We start from the raw sequence: 17,591 nt of genomic DNA, 5'->3' as shown, positions 1-17,591 counted from the left end.
GGGTTTGCAACTATTATCCTTAAATTGTCAATGAAGTAATTATGCAAAACATTCATTTAAAATAAAAGAAGCACTACGGTAATTAAAAGTGGTTTCTTATTTGTTCAATGTGGTATTAATACTAATCTGTTATGGGTTTGGAGCCACCAGGTCACATTAAATAGAATATCTTGAAACAAAGTGAAATTGTCTTCTGGATTAGTGCTGGAAAGTATAACTAAATAAATGCACACAAGTACTGTACTCATTACAATGCTGTACTTTACTTAGGTATTTCCATTTAATGTTTTTGTTGAGGTAAATATTGAACTTTTACTCCACAACATTTATGTAGTACATTTAGTTACTTTACTAGTCATTTGAATGTACCTAACTTTAATTGGCATTAGCATATCTAGCTGAGGGTTGAGCAATGCAAATAAAGTCAAGAGTTAGGAAGAAGTACTCAGATCTTGTACTTAAGGTAAAAGTAAGAATACCAGAGTGTACGAATACTTTGTTACACCTAAAATCCCAAAAGCTAAAGTACACATTACGCGGATTGGACTATTTCAGAATAATACATATCATATGTTTTGATCATTATTATTGATGCATTAGAGTTGTATCAAAACTGGTAAGACCCATCTATTTTAATTACTTTGCAGGCAGGGTATACTGTGAATGTTTCTATTTTAAATCATTAATCCAAATTTGCAAAGTAACTAAAGATATTAAATAAATGTAGTGGAGTAAAAGTACAATATTTACCTCTGAAATGTAGTTGGGTAGAATAAGTAAAAAGTAGCAAACATTAAAATACAGTATATTAATTGAGTAAATGTACTTAGTTACTTTACACCACCGATGTCAGTACATTACAAGTGTATTATTGCTAGCGTTACTTTATTTGCTAACTAGCTAACGTTACACCTAAATCAGTAACTTACTTTTCTGTTGACCTCCTGTCAGTCGGTGTTTCTAATCTCAAAAATGTTTCCTCTAATTACAAAAATGTCAGAATTGTTTTCTTATAAGATATATGTTTCCACTTGAGACGGTTTAGTATCCTAACTCTGATATTACTAACGCTGTAAATTACTCACCGGTGTTTGAACCATAGTGTAAACTTCCTTAAATTGGGAAACTGGAAGATAACAACCGGACGTTGGGAGGTTATCCTTCAAAATAAAATTGTAAAATATATCGCCATATAAGTCCCATTTTTTTCAGTCAATAACATTCAATTTTGCATATTGTTGTGCATCTGATAAATGAAAAACATATATTTGTGGGATATGCGTTTAAATGAAACTTTATGCGTGTTTGTGAATAATGTTATGGAGAATATCTATCCGGAAGTCGCTTGTATTGGGTATTACTTCTAGTTTTACATTTCATCATCATTCCCATATCTGATGAGAGAATCATGGATGCAGGATCGAGCTTGTTTAATGCTAATAAACCATCTAGCATCTTAAACTTTCCTCTTGCTGCTCATATCATGTCTGAAAGTGAAACAGGTATCTTTACCTGAGAAAGTCATATGAGAGGCAGAGTTAATTGCCAACACCTGCGCATGGTGATCACCAGCAACACGTGCTTGGTCCTGTTTACCCGAGCTCTCGCTAGAGAGTCTCTATACGTTTTGTTTGTTGTTTATAATGGAAAAACAAATGCTGATTTCAGCTGTCCTTCGTTATTTTCGCATGGTTTTCTTACTGCTGCTGGTCAACAGCTGCCCTCTGGTCGGATCTCACTCCAATGCGCTGCACAAACTGGGTGACTTCACCTACCCATACAGCAGCATATTCTCCCCGCTGCTCAAAGCCCTGTCAGAGCACGGAGGGTCGAGGTGGAACCAGGAACTGAAGAAAAATATCAAACCCGATCACAGGTACATCAAGTATCTGACCGAGGTTTACAGTAAATCCTCCAGATTGCAGAGAAGTTTGGACGGGAATAAAATCTACAACACACTCCGACTGATTAAACCACAAGATGAATGTCAAGCACAAAGTTATGAAGGTGAGCAAGTAAAACAACTCAACTGACAATTCCTAACAAACAATGTAACATGCATTACCTTCAGTGATGATGCTGACATTTATATTGGCATTTCTGTTAAAAAATGTACAATTTTTATGACTACCCAATGACCAGAGAGGGACTCTGTACATTTACTAATAAGTAGTGTAGGCCTACTCAAGAACAATTTTTGAGATACTTATACTTTACTTGAGTATTATAGTGTACTTTTACTTCCCTACATTTATGTTGTACCTTTTAGTTATTTGACAGATTTTGATTAATGATGTGAAATATAATCGACACTTAAATCAGACTTTAGTTACACCTGGAGTAAATTCACAATACAAAGTTATTAAAACTAGCTGCACCTTTTTGATAAACACATGAATGCATCAATAGTTATAATCAAAACATATGATATGTATTATTATTAAATGGACTGATCTGCATAATGAGTTATTTTACGTTTGGTACTTTAAGTATATTTTGATGTAAATACTTTTACTTGAGTAACACTTTGAATGCAGGACTTCTAATTGTAACAGATTATTCCTAAACTCTGGTATACAAGTATAAGATCCGAGTAGTTCTCCCACCTCCGCTAACACGCATAAAAAGGGCAAAGGGTACAAAAAAAATCTTGTTTCAAAGGCGTCGGTGACATTAAACAGACATATTTATAAGGAGATATGACTGTCTAATGTTATCATAAGTGCATGGATTTGTGATGCTGACATGTAATGCTGACAGTGATCTAATCTTTTCTCATATTCTAGAGAGTTTTATGCAGGATTATTCCTACAGCCTTGATCATGTTGGAAGAAAAGAGCAGCTCCTGAAGTCAACCCTGCTGTACAGTTTTGACCATGACCTCGCAGCACCCGTCAACTCTGTATGCTACCTGAGTCTGGAGAAGCTGGAGCACCTCAACCAGTGTCCTCTGTGTCCCCGGATCCACCATGCTGGGAACTTCACAGTCAGCGCAGCCGGGGGGAGCAGGAGGAACTGGGTGGAGGTCGATGTCACATCGCTTCTCAGGCCTCCCTTAAGATTTCACAAGAAGAATATACACCTGCACATTAATGTCACCTGCACAGGGGAACGGAAAGCCAGAGGTGATGAGCGCAATGCCCCCCTAAATTTCACCCTGAATTCCCCTCTTCTGCTTCTTTATCTCTATGACACCAGCAACATCGACAACCAGAGGTTTCAGGACAATTCCATCGCGGGTCAAAGGCCAGAAACCGCAGGGAACACTTTTCACAAGCAGATGGCTTTCAAAACAGAACAGAGGATTGGGCGAAAGAGGAGATGGAAGAGGGAATCTCCAAAGAGCAAACAAGCTGATAAAACCCTCCACCTGCCTGAGCTTCTCTCCAGCTCTGAATTCCCGACAAGCCACTGTGCCTTATATGATTTCAGGGTGCGATTCAACCAGCTTAAACTGGAACACTGGATTGTATTTCCACCCAAGTACAACCCCAGGTACTGCAGTGGCGTCTGCCCGAGGGCCTTGGGATTCATCTACGGCTCGCCTTTCCACGCCATGGTGCAAACCATCATCTATGAGAACCTTGACTCCTCTGTGCCTCGGCCCTCGTGCATCCCCTCCCACTACAGCCCGTTGAGTGTCATGATCTTTGAAAAAGATGGCTCCTATGTGTACAAGGAGTTGGAAGATATGATTGCCACCAGGTGCACATGTCGCTAAGCCAGCTGCCAACATGTCTGTTCTATTTTCCTCCTTTTTTTACAGGCTTCCTATAACATCAACACAAACCCCTTCAGCAGTCCTCACCGGTGGACTCTATCTATATATTGGATACTTTGAGCTCAGTGATTTCATGAATTTATAAAAATCATTGTGCATGAAGTTTGATCTGGAGCAGGTGTGTTTACTAAACAAAAAGTATTTTATCCTAGTGAAAAATGTGGAAATGTGACACTTTTTGTTTTGTTAAGGCGTGAAGAAAGGTTAATGGATCCTATTCTTCAACTTTGACACACTTTAAGAAGAAACATTTGTGTTGTATAATTTACAACAAAAGTTATATTTCTGTTAACTTATTTTGGGTTGGTGGTCTGTCATTATTCTTTAATTTAAAACAATTGCCAAGTTTTAAGTAGCCCTGTTCTGGACAAAATATGGAAAAAACAAACTCTTATCAAACCTTTTACAATGTACCATTTTATTCCTGGGGATTGATGATAGCTGTCTCAATGGTAACTGTCTTCATAATGTCCAGAATGAAAGTTGTCAAGGTTTCAGTGTGTATTTGTTACTTCTGGTCACTGCGTGACTGCATATGAAGCCTACCATATGGATTGAGTGCATAATTTCTGCTGGTTGAATAAGACTAAATGCTTGTCATGTCTATTTATGCAGATTTCATTAATTCACTGTGCTCAGTTTAGGGATATTCCAAAGAGTGAAAATATGAAAACATTGTTTGAAAGGTTGGAAAATAAAAAAAAAAGAACATGCATAAATGTAGAGTATATTGAAGTGACTGTTAATTCTTACCTCATACACCTTTGATCTAAATACTTTTTTTTTTTTTAAATAACTAAAAACAAGTGCATAATATGAACTTGCTAACACCCTAAATTAAAATTATCCCATATGCCTTCAGCATTTATTCTATACTCCCTTTCCAATTATCATCACAACCTTTAACCCTCCTGTTGTCTTCGGGTCAAATCTGACCGATTTACTACTTTCATCAATCATAACTTTTTTGTTTTAGATTTGATAGCATTATTAAGGCTTTATGATATCCTTCACAGTAGACATTTGAACATATACAATTACTGATCACCACTTTCTTTACATTTCATTACGCTCTTATGTGCCCATACCCCGACATGGATCACACTGGCACACGCAATACATGTTCAGTGTCTATTCTTTGTATATTTACTGCAGTTTTTCCATGTATACCAGTAGTCTGATACAATATTTACAGTTTGAAAGGGTGTTAAATGAAATTTGGTGATGATGAATGGTTTTTGTGTTAATGTATAGCAGTTAAAACAGGACCGGTCAAATTTGACCGTGAACACCAAAGTAAAGGGGGGGGGAAACGAAGGCAATAGGAGGGTTACAAATCCCTCTGTCCATTAAGAAAGCAGACAGTAATTGACCTGTGCCCTCTTACCCATGCTCGCTAATATTTTTACTGTTAATTCCTGCAATGCTGATTTCCTCAGATCATTCTTCGTCGTCTCTCTCTGCGTCTACCCACCACTGACTTCTCTTATTGACATTCCTCATAGAAACGGGCACTTTTGAATTTGTCTCCTTTTCCCTTCTCTGTCCCACCTTGATTGCCACATTTGATTAGTTGACTTTCCCTAGATTAAACATTTGAGCTCGGATTTACTGATACTATTTAAATGTCTATATTTACTGATACTATTTGAATGTTTATATTTCCTTTTTGTCCATAAATACACCCCCTCATTCAGGAAGGAAGAGTCCATTTCTACCTACAGCTTGAGTGTAGTTAAACTCCAGTCCGCCAGGTGGCGCTGACGTGTTGGGAGCTAAGCAAGGCCTGAATAAAACGGAAGAACAGAACAACTTTATTAGGACACTGTGTTGAGAAACAGGACGGTAAGCTTCAATGTCACATTATTAACAGTGTAGATTTCCTACCTTTAACTCGAATTGCCGATTCCTGTAAGATATATCTGCTTTAATGTACTAGGATGGACCTTTATTTTGGCCTCGGTTAAACCAGCTCTTTAACGTGGCAGTAACATAAGCGTTTCAAGGACCTTAGCAGCTAACTGTTGGCCACTGTTGCTAGTTGACTATGCTAACACTTGCTAATCAGGGTGTTTTGATGTCCTGTAAGATTGTTGTTTTCTGTTTTTGCAATCGTGTATTTAGATAATCTGCTACGTGATGTACTAGGTTATTACTGCATACATTTATGGTAACACAATATCCAGATATTCATACAAGGAGATGGACTAGTTTACCCCTTGGTTATTATTCAAATCAATGTCAAACAAAGTCAGAGCCTTTGGGTAGGAACAGCTCATACTTATTGCTAGAATTATCATTAGATTGTATATTTTTTTTATAAATGAAATAGATTCATTAAAAGCAAAGGTTGGTTGAATTGCTACACGTTGAACAATTATGTTTGCCTCTTAAGAATAACACAGCTGTTTGAGTGTCAGGATACAATTTCTACATTTCACTGCTTCCATTTCCTGCAATCTTGAAAACATGTTTGATGTTGGTGGCTTTTTAAAAAAAAAAAACGTTAATGTCTTGTCTTTTTAGATCCGCCTTCTAGCAAACATGGGAGGCCACTTTGGTGAATTGGCGAGGATCAGGCATGTGGTCACATATAGCCTGTCGCCCTTTGAGCAGAGGGCTTTCCCCAACTACTTCTCCAAGGGAATCCCAAATGTGTGGAGACGGTTCAGGGCGTCTGTCTTCAAAGTTGCCCCCCGTGAGTTTCAGATTGGTCTATTCTATATATCATGATTTTAAATGGAGAGCCAGTACAACACATTTCTATATGTCTATTGAAATTGCTGACACTCCCTATGTTTGCCAGCCTTAAATCGCCAAAGGGATTAGATTAACCTCACTTATTTCTTTGGTTGCTACAGCTTTATTTTACATACTATGATAGTACAATATAATTAGATTAGATATACTTTATTGAACCCAATTTGGGATTTTTCAAAGCACCCAATGATAGAAAACAGGCCAAATGGTAAATACATACTACATAACAGTGTATCTCTATTGAATAAAAAAAATATATACCAAATTCGAAGTGAGTAAATGTAAATATAGGGTACTGTTTACGTTATAAGTGTGCAAAGTAATTGCACTTGCATTGCAGTTTCTAAATCAAAATGTAATGCACAAGGTACAATGTGAGAACTATATCTACAAATTTAGTGAATTAGGGTTGGATAGAAGTGGAGTAAACAAAAGGGCTACTTAAGAAACTATGACATTGTGAGTTCTCTGCAAGCCAGAGTAGTGGTGTTATCGAGGGCTATCGCTGTATTGTTATAGGATTTACACTTACTGCAAAACAAGATGTGGCTGAAATGAATAACAGGTAGAGAATTTACTGTTGCTAATATGTTTTATTAACTTGTTTTTGCAGCAATGATAGCCCTGTACCTGACATACACATGGGGCAACAGCAGCCATGAGGCCAGCAAGAGGAAGGTCCACGCAGACTTTGAGAATGACAGATAAACTAATTCAAACCTTTCTGAAAGCTGCCCTATGTTATTAATTCTAACTCTGTACGTTTGACCAATAAAGGTAACAAATATGTGCAATGAGTCTTGATTGGTTTCATTCAGTCATCTATTTGTGATTGTATTAATGTTTATTTATTGTGTTTGTTAAATCAATGCTACTTTTTCCACATTACATTGCACATTTAGTACTGAAGTGATGGGTCAATCAACAGAAAAATTAGGAGCCTACAGTTTTGATAATTATTTATCAAGTAAAATCCACAGGTTTTTTTCTACATCTGCATGCAAGGATTTGCTGCTTTTCTGTTATATATATTTGTGTCAATGGAATATTGTTCGGTACTTTACTGCTAATGGAATCAAGACGACGAAGAAATACAGCTTTTTAATTTGGGAGATCGTAACGAGCATTTTTCAGTTATTTTTCTGAGTAGTTAAAGACTAAAGATAACAGAGTAATCAATAATAGAGAGTAGTTGATTATGATTTTGTTAATGATAAATGACAGCTAGCCAACTTAAATGAAAGTTGTTTGTTTAATTAGTACTTTGATATTGAGTTGCTGCGAACAAATCAAAGCACACTAAATACACTTGACAATAAGTATGTGCAGTTATATTTGTAACTGCAGGGGCTTTTATGTTAAAGTACAGAAAGCAACTGCATGTTGGTTGGGGAGCCACCAACAGTTGTAACTGAATCAGAAATACTAGTGTAGATATTGTATTGTGATACTTAGATCAGGTTGCTGAGCCGCTGTGTGTAGAAGTCCTCCAGGACAGAGCTGCCCTCCATGGAGGACCTCTACACACAGCGCCTCAGGAAGAAGACCCAAAGGATCATCAAAGACTCCCATCACCCTGGCAACAAACTGTTCTGTCTGGACTTCATCGTCAAAACTACACAGTAGCAGTGCGTATGACAATAACATCTTTGAATCTTTGATTAAGGTTGTTACAGATAATTAGTTATTGTAACGGATTACATTTTTTAAGTAACCCTCCCACCATAAAGTATTAGATGAAATCATAGGATGAAATGTACAGAGTATAGCAGTTTAACACGAGTTTCCTGCTGCAGTAATACCTTTCCTCGCCTGTGGGGGGCGCCCGACAGCAGCGTGTGGTGGTCTGCAGTGTGATGCTATTGGTCGGTGGGACAGAGAAGATTCCTGAACGTTCTCACGCATCAGCCGGCGCCGCATGCTGCTACACAGCTTCATGGAACAAGAACAAGGGTGTATCACTGCTGACTGAAACCCTACTGTAGCTGCTGCTGTCTCCTTTCCAGCACTGAATTATATTCCTGTTCTTTCTTGTAATTACTGTACTCTACACTGTTTAGTTAGCCAGAGAAAATGTCGGTTGTCGGGTTTGACGTCGGGTACTTGAACTGCTATGTAGCGGTAGCCAGAGCCGGTGGGATTGAAACTGTCGCTAATGAATATAGCGACCGGTGTACACCGTGAGTACGATTAGATACGCTATTGTTTGTGATTTGTTTTGTATTGTATGTACTCATAGCAGGTACAGAGTGTGAACGAATTCCACTTTAGTTCATCATAATATTGAATGAAGCTAACGTAGCTACCTAGCTAGTTAGCATGCTAAGAGGTTTCACAACAGGAAACGGCATGTGAGTGCTAAAGCTAATGCTAGCTGAATCATTGTGAGCATAAAGAAATCCCCATCGTACTTCATATGATTAGATGGTTTTTGAAGTCTCCTACTACACTAATGTCGTCGAAATAAAATAAAAACGCATTATTGACCTGCTAAGTCAGGTGATGCATTTCTTTTTACTGCAGGCATGAATGGGCGCATGATGGGAGGAGGCCGGATCGTGGCTGTCAAACGGCTTTATCTATCTGTTGTACCCATTTTTCAGACCCATAATCAACAGATTATCGTTAAAGCAGTACATATCATATATTTGCTAACGTTAACAAATATGTTTATGAAACATCGACACCATCGCAATAAACTACCATTTTGTTACATTACCCTGTAGAGAGCGTCATTGCTGTAAAACTGTGGAGGAAAATATAATTTAACTGTTTTCTTTTTTCTTAAGAGCATGTGTTTCTTTTGGACCCCGGAATCGAGCGATCGGTGCTGCTGCAAAGAGCCAGGTGAGTTGACATGATACACCGACAGGCCACTGGACACCTCACTACTACCCTGACTCAAAAGGGACCTGTTTTTTCATAGTGCGTTATGAGCACTTACAACCCTGGGCAGGTGCACAGCTCGTATCAGAATGAGCAACACATAGAGCAAGTGTTTATGTTATGAAGCTAATAATGGCACACCAGCCAAAATGTTGAAAATGTCCTTATAATTATTTTGTGAGTCTAATAAATTATTTTGTTTCTTGTTCTAATGTTATGAAGTTTCTTCCCGTTCTTCCTACTTGTTCTAGTTTCCATGTGCCCCCAACACATTTGTATCTAGATAAAACAGTCCAACCAGTGAACTCTTTTTTTCTCAGGTGTTTAATAGAAGAGTTGTTTATCATATTTTATTTTTGTATAGGTCGTCTCAAACTGCAAGAACACAGTACAAGGGTTCAAGAGGTTTCATGGAAGGGTGTTTTCGGATCCCGTTGTGCACAACCTCAAAAACAGTTTGGTCTATGATATTGCACAGATGCCCACAGGAACAACTGGCATCAAGGTAAGGAAATGACAAGGGATATGAATGTTTAGTAACAGCTCAGAAACACAAGATATGCTCCCCAATTATCCTCGTCAAATTCAATATTCAGTCTAAGCATATGACTTGGCCAACCAACCAAGATAATGATCACCATGCCGGCAAGGAGAAGCGTGTTTATTCACATTTGTGGTTTATAACAATAACCGTGTTTAACAGTAACTCATAAGAGCGGATGTAATGCAAAAAAGGCTGATTACCCCTGGTAATCTATGAATATGGCCCACAGAAGAAATGTTTCGGTCACACAATCGGGGACTAAAATGTATTTATATTTCACCATAATATCATAATTAGTTAAATATAATTTTTTTGGTCTGCAGTTTTCGTTTGGCGCCCATTATTTTAGTTTTAAGACCAACAAGCATTCAATGGTTGTAGATTAGCAACATTTTATTACAATGGGGGCACAGCACAAGTGCGCTCCTTGGAAGTTGTAAATGTATGTCTGAGTCATTGCTAGCTGGGATACTGTCAAGAATGACTGAGAGAATTTTGTAGATGAAAACAACATTAAAAAAACTAAGCTAAATTAAATGCACGTTTGGAAATGTGATTTATCTTAAGATTTCTTTCACTAGAGGTTGTAGTTTTTTCTCTACTTGTGGTGGATGGTTCTATCTAATCTGCCTATTATCATTCAGTCTCTTTCTGTACAGAATGCTTTTTTCTGAGTCGACATAGTAGTTATCATCTAGAGCAGGGACGTGCTCAGACATTTTGGGGGGCGGGAGCTCAAGTGAGAAAAAGGGCACTTCCCATAATCATTTATAATAAAAAATGTTAAAACAAAAAGTTAAATATAGTTGCACATCTCTGACTTACTGACCAATTAATTTTAATACCCTCACACTCAAGCAATTGTTTAATACTCAACATAATTCTACAAAAGAATCAGTTAACACAGAGACAATGGTCTTCTTTAGTATTCACTACGCACAAGAGCAGACAACAAACTAGTACAATTGAGCTAACTTATCCATTAGCTAGTAGCCTACCTGAGTTAACTATATTTGTTTTGTCTTTTGGCTAATTAGCTGTAAGCTCGAGGCACTGGCAGTTTAGTCATTTGTTCATCACCACTTACCTCCAAACAAGCCAAGAAAAGCCGGCATAACATGGGACTGTAAAGTGGGAGGTGCTGCTATACCGGTCTGTCTGAAGCGACTGCCGATGACTGTCCGCACCGCAGTGCGCGAGACGTGGAGGGAGGGAGGGGAGAGAAAGCATCAGAACTTCAGTCTAATCTCCCGACCTGATATTTTATTTTGTATTCAATCAATATATATTTGCAAAGGGAAACTGTGTGCAAACAGCAGTAGATATATATTCATTCATTGGAAAAAGGGCAGGGGCTCAAGTCCACTTTGATGTCTGTGTGCAAGTGCCTGATCTAGAGCGATGTAACATGCTCATATCTGATATTTTTCAAGGTGATGTACATGGAGGAAGAGAAGGTGTTCAGCATTGAGCAGGTCACCGCCATGCTGCTGACTAAGCTGAAGGAGACTGCAGAGCAAGCTCTCAAGAAGCCTGTGGCTGACTGTGTTGTATCTGTAAGTATCTCGAAAAATGGACATGTATGTTGTAAAAAAAAAAGTGCTCTCCTGCTCTTACTGACACGTAAAAAAAGGAAATATGTTTGATTTATAATTGAGTAACTTCAGCCTGACTTTAGGTCTTATCAGACGGGTTCATTGAAAACATCTTTAAGCTAAAACTATCTTTTTCATATGCTCTTCTGTTTTCACCAGGTTCCCTGCTACTACACTGATGTTGAGAGGAGATCAGTTGTAGATGCTGCTCAGATTGCTGGTCTCAACTGCCTGAGGCTCATGAATGAGACCACTGCAGGTCTGTACCCACTTTTTTATGGCAGCTTGGGAGAGGATGTGCATGTTAGTGATTGTTGACTGCATCTGCCAAAATGCAAACTTTGATGTTGATTCGAGTGAAAGTTTAAGTTTTTAATTATCCAACTATTTTCCTCTCAGTTGCGTTGGCATATGGCATCTATAAACAAGATCTCCCTGCCCCCGAGGAGAAGCCCAGGAATGTGGTGTTTGTCGATCTGGGCCATTGTGGATACCAGACATCATTGTGCGCCTTCAACAAGGGCAAAGTCAAGGTATGGACTTAAATCTGCATGTCTGCATTTCTTTTCAGTCTACGAGAGGCTTTGTTTCATTCCTTGAACTCTCTCTTAACCTCTTTCCTTCTCTTTCAGGTCCTTGCTACAGCTTGTGACCCAGAGTTGGGAGGAAAGGACTTTGATGAGGTGTTGGTGAAGTATTTCTGCGAGGAATTTGCCAAGAAGTACAAGATTGATGCCAGGACAAAGCCCAGGGCTCTGGTGAGACTTTACCAGGAGTGTGAAAAACTGAAGAGAGTGATGAGCGCCAACTGCTCTGATCTGCCGCTTAACATCGAGTGCTTCATGAACGACATTGATGTCTCTGGAAAAATGAACAGGTAGACCAATAAGAATTAACGTTTGCTTTTATCATCCATGGTTCTTATATACTAGGTTTCTTTTTTTAAATTTGCATTTAAACTCATATTCACCTTTCTTTCCTGCACAAAGAGGTCAGTTTGAAGAGATGGCTGCTGATGTTTTTGCCCGAGTTGAGGCTCCGCTGCAGTCTCTGCTGGAACAAACCAGTGAGTATTATTTTCCTCAGTAGTGTTTAACTTTATTAAACCTGTCTTTTTTTATTGATGCCGCTATAGAACTTGCTCGCTTCTCGTTTGTGTGATGACATGTGTGTTTTGTTCCTCAAGAACTGAAAAGGGAAGACATCTATGCGGTAGAGATCGTGGGGGGAGCTTCCAGGATCCCAGCTGTCAAAGAGAGAATCAGCAAATTCTTTGGAAAGGAGCTGAGCACCACACTGAATGCTGACGAAGCTGTGGCCAGAGGATGTGCCCTGCAGGTATGCTATGCTGCAATCTTAAAACCAGGAAATGACTCGGCACTTCCGCTTCTCTCATCTCAAAGTTGAAGGGGTTTATGATTAATTCCCTGACATAAGGTCTGTGGTTAATACAAACATTTAGCGATCTAAACATTTTTGTTTTATGTCATAAGATACGGCAGTAATCAACCAAAGCAGGATTTCTTTAAGGGGTCTTTAAAAAGGTGGCTAAATGAAACTAAAGGATATCAAAACCTTTAGTGCTTGAATGAGCATCTGTTTATGTAAAAGGACAAATTTGAGTTTTCAGGTTAAAATGTTTCATTATGACTGCATCTCTTATTGAAACCCTGGTTCTCTCCACAGTGTGCCATTCTGTCACCTGCCTTCAAAGTGCGTGAGTTCTCCATCACAGATGTGGTTACCTATCCCATCTCCTTGAAGTGGCACTCTGCTGCAGAGGAAGGTCTAAGGTAGAAAGACAAATATTACATCTATTACTTTTTTGTCTCTAGCCTTAATGACCTCATGTACTCATTATTATGAAATGTTTGTTTGTTACAGTGATTGCGAGGTATTCCCTATGAACCACGCAGCCCCTTTCTCCAAAGTGCTCACCTTCTACCGGAAAGAGCCTTTTACCTTGGAGGCTTACTACAACGCTGCAAATAGCCTCCCCTACCCAGACCCCACTATTGGTAAGCAGCTACAGCTTCCTAAGTGAGGACTCTTTAGGACTCTAAATGATGTCATATTTCTGTATACCTGACAAGTGGACCTGAATTCTTTTAGCGCTAGTTATTCCACAAACTGTTGAGAAAATATTTGTGTTGTTACTGACCTTGCCTCCCAAGACTACCAAGACCAACAGAGGGCTTAAAGCTGTTTGGCACGACTATTTTTTGTTTATTTATTATTCTGTTTTTTCTCTTCCAGGTAAGTTCCTGATCCAAAAGGTTGTGCCACAGGCTTCTGGGGAGAGCTCCAAGGTGAAAGTCAAAGTGCGTGTGAACATCCATGGCATCTTCAGTGTCTCCAGTGCCTCCCTGGTTGAAGTTATGAAGTGTGAGGAGGGGGAGGAACCCATGGACACCGAACAGGCCACTGAGAAAGATGGAGAGGTAAAAAACAACAAATCTCCTTTTACATCCAGCTTCAGATAAGTTTGTGTACGAGACAAAACCAACCTATTTCTGTTGTTTTGACTCCTCAGCAGAACAAGATGCAGACGGAGGAAGAGGAGCAGAAGGGAGACGGTCAGAAAGAAGCAGAAGAGAAGACGCCACGTGAGAACGAGGAGATGGAGGTAATATGTCTGAAAAAAAAATCTGACAAGCAAGATCTGTTCTGATATTGTCTTTACCTGTAGAAAACAATTCAATCCAATAGTTCACAATACATTCAGTTTGAGAACATAACATTAATCATTGTCATGAATATAACTGGGACATTTGAAACACAATATGTTACAATATAATGCAATTACAACGTTTCAATGAATGACACATTATAAAGAAAAATGTAACTTTGATTTCATTGTTTTTAATCTCAATGCCTTTTCTCTTTTCCTTATCAGATCACCCCAGAGGAAGGCAAAGGCGAGAAGAAGGCCGACCAGCCCCCACAAGCCAAAAAGCCCAAAGTCAAAACAAAAGTTCTTGATCTTCCGATTGAAAACAATCCACAGTGGCAGCTAGCTGATGACATGCTCAATCTTTTTGTTGAAAATGAGGTAACTAGATGTTCATTCATCACATACACGGTGCACATGAATTAATCCACCCATCCTTAATTACTTGATCTATTTTGAAGTAGCACGCGGTTACAGTTGCTGTTTGGATTCTCCTCAGGGTAAGATGATCATGCAGGACAAGCTGGAGAAGGAGAGGAATGATGCCAAGAACTATGTGGAGGAGTATGTGTACGAGATGAGGGACAAATTACACGGGGTGCTGGAGAAGTTTGTCAGTGAATCTGTGAGTACAAAGTTGCCTCCTGGCTGATCTTAGAGTGTTCCTCTTTATATACATTTCTTACAGATTGTGCTTCCTTTGTTAATATAATACATTTATTTTTTATTTTCAGGACCGAGATGCCCTGTCAATAAAGCTGGGGAATACTGAAAACTGGCTGTATGAAGATGGAGAGGATCAATCCAAACAAGTGTACATTGACAAACTGACTGAGTTAAAGGTAATGATTCCTATAATTGAGCATTTTATAATAATAATAATAATAATAGCTCCATTGTATGTTTGACCTTTTGAATGATTTACCTGACATGTATAATGTGTTTGCTATAGAAACTTGGCCAGCCCATCCAGGAGAGGTACACAGAGGCTGAAGTGAGACCTAAAGCATTCGAGGAACTGGGAAAACAAATCCAGCAGTACATGAAATTTGTGGAAGCCTGCAAAATGAAGGTCATTCTACAAGCTTTTTAAATGAGGATGCTGGTAGTTTATTAAAATAAAAGTAATGATTCCCGCGGTAAATAGTAACACAGCTTTTGTTATTTCCCTTTGGATTTCCAGGAAGAGCAGTATGACCATATAGATGATGCAAATGTCACGAAGGTGGACAAAATGGCCAGCGAGGCAATGATGTGGATGAATAGCTCCATGAACCAGCAAACCAAACAAAACCTGACAATGGATCCTGCCGTCAAAGTAAAAGACATTCAAGCTAAAATAAGGGTGAGTGTCTCCTCCATCATAACACCACAGTGCTAAGAAACATGGCTGAGTAGAATGCAGGATATTAAAATAAGAAACATCTAATCGAAATAGCTGGTGATTAATTGACTGGCTGGGAAGTAATCGGTTTAATGTTTGCAGATCCAATTCATTTGGTTGTTTATTACTCCGTCATGCTCATGGTGTTACAGAAATCTACCATTTTTTTTTTCATCACATATCTGCTCGCATTACAAAATAACCCAACACATGAATTATTCTTGTGCCCTTTTTTATTATGAAATGGACCTCACAACTTCTTCTTTTAATAAACCCATTATAACATATTTCCTTTTTGTGTAATTTCCAGGAGCTCTTCTCCACTTGTAACCCCATTGTGACCAAGCCCAAACCCAAGGTAGAGCTTCCCAAGGACGAGACTCCAGCAGAGGAGAACGGGCCTGTCAACGGACAGGAGAAACCCCAGGATGCACCCGCAGACAAGGGAAAAGCTGAGAAAACAGGCACCTCAGAATCCACAGAAAACAAGCCTGAAATGGACCTTGATTAAAGCAGCGTAACGCCCTCTAACCAAAGCTGCACGGGAGCTGGCTGTTTCAGATTGAGATGCAGCCTGGGTGTATATCAGAGCAGTTAAAGTGTTTCAGGAATTGCACTCCACAGTCAAAAGCAGGCAGGGTGATTAGCACACTGAGCCCAGCTACTGGTGGTATCTCTGTCCAATGACATAGCATGCCCTCTCTTTCTGGAAGACATAAATCATAAGCCAGCCGCAATAAGCCTGTTTGACAATGAGCGCTGTACACATAATGGTATTTATTTCTGTTGTGTGCCCTGTAAGTGTTCTGGTCTGTGTCACAATATGGTTTTAATAAAGTTATTGAAAATCACTCGCACTATCTTTATTACGGTCAAAGATACCCAAGGCACAAAGGCCCAGCTAGCATTAAACATGTCCTTGGTCACATTTAACATGGTTGAACGGTACCTCAATAACAGAAACTCCCTCAGTGCAATAACATTATACATGTGTGTGCATGTATAAAAGGGTAGTATGTACATTTGTTTATATATGAATAACTGAGCAGAGTAATGTGTGAAGAGAGAAACAAATGGTCCAATATTATTGTTAATTATTTTTTGTTTTAATTTAATTATTGTTTTTTGACTAAGCTAAACACCTTACAATTGTATTTTTAGGCAAACAGCTGGGGCTAAACTTGTATTTGAAGACATGTAGCGTAACCTATGAGCCTAACCAATGTATCTATTGGTAACTAAAATAAATATATGTAAAGTTACATTTCTTGCTGGTTTAAAATATGAGACCGATAAGGTGAGGAAGTAGTGTGGCGCAGTGGGTTAGTGCGTTGTGAATCGGATCACGGGAGCACAGGTTCAAGCCCCACTGCAGTCAGCATTTCGTTGTGTCCCTGGGCAAGACACTTAACCCCAAATTGCTCCTGTGGGAATTGCCCACAGTATTGAGTATGTAAGTCGCTTTGGATAAAAGCGTCTAACAAGTAACATGTAATAATGTAATGTAGCGAAAATCTGGAAATGTAGGCCAAATGCAACGTCTTTTCTCTCATGTTCGCAAACACTTACATGTTTTTTTGTTGTTGTTGTTTTCGTTTAAAACCTGCTTTTATAACACATTTATGTAAGCAGCTTTGACGTAAGACTGCAGTGTTTTTAAAAACCTGTAAACTGAGCTGTGTAGGCATGTTGGCTTTCATTTCTCATAATGATATACGTCGCTAGCTAACTGGCTAATATTGGCTTCCTTGAACGTATGAAGTCGAAATGGGGCGACTGTAGATTCAGAAAGTACCCGGATCATCCGGGACCTTTTATTTACAGAACATGCACAATTGAGTTTTCCTTAAGCCCCGCCTCCGATCTCCCCTCTCGGCTCACTCAAATGAATTGAGAGAGAATATCTCTAGATTCAGCTTTTAGTGCATTTTACTACGTTTAAACCCTAATTATTTAAATAAGGGCCATAG

General features: G+C 38.9%; 3 protein-coding genes across 4 annotated transcripts; all 3 read left to right on the top strand.

The window, feature by feature from the left end:
* The first annotated feature begins 1,381 nt into the window (after positions 1-1,381).
* On the top strand, positions 1,382-4,502 carry gdf9 (growth differentiation factor 9). The gene is made up of 2 exons (XM_079672961.1): positions 1,382-2,007; positions 2,787-4,502. The coding sequence occupies exons 1-2, from the start codon at positions 1,644-1,646 to the stop codon at positions 3,719-3,721; spliced, it is 1,299 nt and encodes a 432-aa protein (XP_079529087.1). The 5' UTR covers positions 1,382-1,643; the 3' UTR covers positions 3,722-4,502.
* A 989-nt stretch (positions 4,503-5,491) lies between these two features.
* uqcrq (ubiquinol-cytochrome c reductase, complex III subunit VII) lies at positions 5,492-7,335 on the top strand. Its single transcript, XM_079673305.1, has 3 exons — positions 5,492-5,626; positions 6,308-6,479; positions 7,155-7,335. Exons 2-3 carry the CDS (start codon positions 6,326-6,328, stop codon positions 7,247-7,249), a joined length of 249 nt encoding a protein of 82 aa, XP_079529431.1. The 5' UTR covers positions 5,492-5,626; positions 6,308-6,325; the 3' UTR covers positions 7,250-7,335.
* A 1,083-nt stretch (positions 7,336-8,418) lies between these two features.
* On the top strand, positions 8,419-16,472 carry hspa4b (heat shock protein 4b). Of its 2 annotated transcripts, none has more exons than XM_079669271.1 (19): positions 8,419-8,721; positions 9,331-9,388; positions 9,792-9,932; positions 11,405-11,527; positions 11,726-11,825; positions 11,966-12,099; positions 12,199-12,443; positions 12,556-12,632; positions 12,753-12,904; positions 13,253-13,359; positions 13,451-13,584; positions 13,823-14,007; positions 14,103-14,192; positions 14,463-14,618; positions 14,737-14,862; positions 14,972-15,079; positions 15,190-15,309; positions 15,421-15,582; positions 15,932-16,472. In XM_079669271.1, exons 1-19 carry the CDS (start codon positions 8,615-8,617, stop codon positions 16,130-16,132), a joined length of 2,526 nt encoding a protein of 841 aa, XP_079525397.1. In that variant the 5' UTR covers positions 8,419-8,614; the 3' UTR covers positions 16,133-16,472. The 2 variants fall into 2 exon arrangements, with proteins under 2 accessions (XP_079525397.1, XP_079525396.1); XM_079669270.1 differs by having other exon boundaries at positions 8,421-8,721; positions 14,100-14,192.
* The last annotated feature ends 1,119 nt before the right edge of the window (positions 16,473-17,591 follow it).

The sequence above is a fragment of the Notothenia rossii genome (genome assembly GCF_949606895.1).
Source record: "Notothenia rossii genome assembly, chromosome: 3".
In the NCBI taxonomy this organism is placed as follows: domain Eukaryota; kingdom Metazoa; phylum Chordata; class Actinopteri; order Perciformes; family Nototheniidae; genus Notothenia; species Notothenia rossii.
Note: the sequence above shows the minus strand (reverse complement) of the source record. Positions and strands in the feature narration are given on the sequence as shown.